Raw genomic sequence first — 4,041 nt, forward strand, 5'->3', positions numbered from 1 at the left:
CTGCAAGGTGTCCTGTCCGTGGTCCTGAAAGGCAGTGGCTACGTCAGAAAGTGAAGGAGCTGTCCCCAGTGCTGAAAACTCTCGTGCTCTGTCCAAAATTAGAATTGTTCGCCTCACTAAATCACGTTTTCGCTTTTCATTGATTCCCGTTCCAAGAAGCTTCAAGTTCTTTCTCCATCTTCACTCTACACTACCGCATATCTGAATCGCTCCCTATGAAAGGAGTAGAAGCTCATTCGTGAAGAAGAAACCCTAGGGTTGGTACTGCCCACCTGAGAGCTAGAATCGTCCATCAGTTCTTTCTCAAGCTACTCTGATTCCTACGGAAGAGGATTAATATTGCTCTCATCTTCAGTTTGCACTTATAGAAGTGCTTCATGATTTTTTTTTCTATTTTGAAACCCTGTAGTTTTTAAAAGAGCTTCAAAACCGGGATTATAAATAATTTCCAAGTGGACTAACTTCCATCAATAAGAATCTCTTCGTAACCGCCCAAATATCAGGCTTTTGCATGCTCTCTCTGCTACCGGATCCTCCCCTTCAAATAAGACTTTCTAATTGTGTCTAGAAACTCTCCTATTAGGAGAGCCGTGGGTTGCAAGTAGCTGTATTCCGTTGTATACCCTTTCTCTCCCTCCCTTTCACTCACATTCTTCTTCCCAGAGGCGCACCAATAGCCTTTTCGTGGGGAAGGAAAGAGAGAGAGAGAGGAGGGAAAAAACACTACCTTAGCGATTAAGCCAATATGCGCAAACATCGCCTTTTATAGCTCAAACCTAGAACACACCAGGAGCCACTGCTGCCGGGATGGAGTCGATAAAACAAAGGATTTTGACCCCTGGCAAAGAGGGACTGAAGAATTTTGCTGGAAAATCTCTCGGCCAAATCTACAGGTAAGAGAAACCGACTCCAGCGTTCAATGGGGTTTCTTCCTGTAGAAACTGTCAGATAGGTTTCAGTTAACTGAAATCGCTTCGAGGGTTTGTAATTTGATCAGTAACATTTGTTTGGTTAAACATTGGGGCTTACCCAGGGTTGGCAAAAGAATGTGGCATAGAAGCAATCTGTCGTGTGTTTGTGTGTGTGTGTGTGTGTGTGTGTGTGTGTGTGTGTGTGTGTGTGTGTGAGAGAGAGAGAGAGAGAGAGAGAGAGAGAGAGAGAGAGAGAGAGAGAGAGAGAGAGACCATATGTATGGGATGATTAGAGGCAGATACTTCTCCCCTTTTCACTCCAGACCTTTATAATAGGGAAAGACTCCACACCCTATCAATGAGCTTTCCCTGTTCTCTAATCGTTTACTTGGAAAAAGCTGGAGTTAGATACCTTCAATGCAAAAAGCATTAGGGCATTCGATTAGTAATCCCCTAGGAGCTCTTCCTTCTGGATTAAAAAAAAAAAGCACTAAATATAAATGTCAATATTTGATAGCTGGCCAATTTCTGGGTTGGAGACTGAAACAATAATGTATTTTAAAATTATTTATTCGACCTCTCACAGACATCAGTCTCTGGTATGCTGAATGGGGTGTGCATTATGAAAAGAATAATTTTTCTGAGTGCACTGGAAGGATACAAACGATTTTGAAACCTATCCTCACTATAGTAACCTGGCCAATCATTCCTGTTACAACAGGTAACTTTGGCTGCCTCCGAAGAGATCGTTTTCGTGTTCTTTTCTTATTTTAAAAAAAAAAAAGGTTGTCTCTTTTATTGGAGTATTCTTCAAAGAGAGATTAACCCTAAGTAGACGAGGCAGACAAAAACAGAAAGAAAATGGAACTTTGGATCAGCATTCCTTTCCACATTTAAGAAAGAGAACATTTTAGGGAATTAATAGGAAGTTTTGAGAAAAGGAAAGGCGGGTAGCTCAAATACTCCCGGCTCTTTTAGGTCTGGATTAGCTCCACTTCTGGTCAGGACTTGTATCTATCTATGCGGCAACATTCCGCATTCTCCACTGCAATCCTACATTACCACTGAGAACTGCTCATTCAATTATATTCTATCAGGTACTGAGGAAGCTTAAGAAGACCTTTTCCTTTCAAAAGTGGAGGTTACATACGGAAGTTTTCCTTTTCTAAGGGAAAATTTGAATGGGGGAATATATAAAACCAACATATATATTTTGAAATCCATTATTTGAATCTTCATTCCTCTTCTCCCCGCAGTATTATGGGAGTCCCCTCCCCCCCATTCTTACACTGGGTTAAAAAATTTAGGGTTAAGGACCATTTTTAATATTTCACTATAAACATTGTCATGAATTTATTTTCGAGATGGTAAGGAATTCATCATTTTTTTCATGTATTTTGAAGATGCTTGAAAATCATTCTTAACGTTGCCTTATTTGAATTGATTTAATAATTGTATCCATGTAATCACATATTAAAGCCTCCATATATGTATCTATGTGTATATACACATAGATACATTAGATATGTATGAAAATGGCTGAATTGATAAAAAATGAAATTTGATCCTGCTCATTTCAAATCGAAAATATTATGTTTAAGCAAAGATTTTTTTTTAGATATTTGAAACTATTCAACATAACGTTTCTGAGAGATAGTCCCTTTAAAGGTGGGGGAGTGTCTTTGTCTGAAAAGAAATATCAGATTAAACTCTGAAGAAAATGGTTATTACTAGAATGCAGGAAAGCATTCATCCCTTTGAAACAAATGCATTCAGAGGATTGATTCCTAAAGGTTTGGAATTTTAAAATATTGATGACAATGACATTTCCAAAGTGGGGCAAGGTCTGCATTGAATGCAGGAATGCCATATGCACAACTGTTTTTTGGGGTGTGTGTGTGTTGATAGAATTGCATTTTAATGTTTAGAAATAGTCTCATCACATTTTTTCTCCGTGTGTAATTGAGAAATGTAAATAATTCATTACAAATATGTGGGCATTAGGCAGTTTGGTTTTTGTTTTGTCTATTTATTCGGGCGGCCTTTCTCTCTCTCCCTTCCCTCCTCGCCATCTTAAGAAAAGAAAAGACACATATAGGATGAAATGAAGGGCAAAATCAGAATCAAGGATTAGCGTTCACAAGGTGGGGCCGATTCGAAGGAAAAAGAACTGGGCAGAGCTTGCTGCAGGTGTGACACATGAACCCCTGCATTGTCCTTCCCCCTCATAAATCTAGATCTAGGAAGGATTCGGCCCAGAACACTTTTGCTACTAAGAGTGTGGGCGTGGCTACGTCACCTCCCGCCCAGAAAACCGCATCCCTTTGGGAAAGGTCAAGGCGGGTAGGGAAGTCAGAGGATAGAAGTGTTTCTCTTGCAGGTTAGCTGGGATCTGGGAACCTGGGAGAAAGGAGGCCGGAGCTTGATACAGAGAGTAATAGTAACACAAAAAGCTCAGGGTGTAAACACTGCGGAAGAGGGAGAGAGAAAGAAGACACCGCGAGTGGTTCAAAATAGGCACCACGGAGGCGTTAGCAAAAAACTATCAATTTTTCTGTTAGTCTTCCTACCTTAAGCAACTTCTGTAGAGAAAACAACATGGAGGTCACTTAGGAACGTAGGGAATAGGGTTCAGGGGTTAGGGAGGATGCGAAGCAGGAGACGTCAGGTGTATTGAAGAGCTACAGGAATTACTAGAGGCCGAGGGTGGGGGTGGGGTGGGGTGGGTGAAGGAGATTGTCACTTGGGGACCGAAACTATTTAAGTTGAAAGCCAATTCAATTCAGTTCAATTCCACCAGCATTGTTTAAGGACTCGCGGAGTGCAAGGCCTGGGGCTCTTTAAACTCTAGGAACACAAAAATAAAAACAAAGCAATTCCCTTGTCTTAAAGCATTTACTTTCTACAGGTAGTATAAACTGGAAGGGGAGGAAGGGGTAAGCGTTTGATTAAAAATATTAGCAAGAAAAGCGAATGGATTCCCATGTTGTCACCCCCACCCTCGGATCCCCAGTTGCAAAAATAGCTTTTAAAGATTTTTTAACCTGAGATCTGGAAGCGGTTTAAATTATATATATATATATATATATATATATATATATATATATATATATATATATATATATATATA

The 4,041-nt window shown here is 40.0% G+C and overlaps 1 protein-coding gene across 1 annotated transcript in view; it reads left to right on the top strand.

Moving 5' to 3' along the window:
- The first annotated feature begins 807 nt into the window (after positions 1-807).
- Positions 808-4,041, top strand: part of SLC17A6 (solute carrier family 17 member 6) — a 53,512-nt gene continuing 50,278 nt past the window's right edge. Inside the window, 1 exon segment of the mRNA XM_044680954.1 lies at positions 808-893. Within this exon segment, the coding sequence (XP_044536889.1) occupies positions 808-893 (86 nt within the window).

This window comes from Gracilinanus agilis, chromosome 6 (assembly GCF_016433145.1).
Source record: "Gracilinanus agilis isolate LMUSP501 chromosome 6, AgileGrace, whole genome shotgun sequence".
In the NCBI taxonomy this organism is placed as follows: domain Eukaryota; kingdom Metazoa; phylum Chordata; class Mammalia; order Didelphimorphia; family Didelphidae; genus Gracilinanus; species Gracilinanus agilis.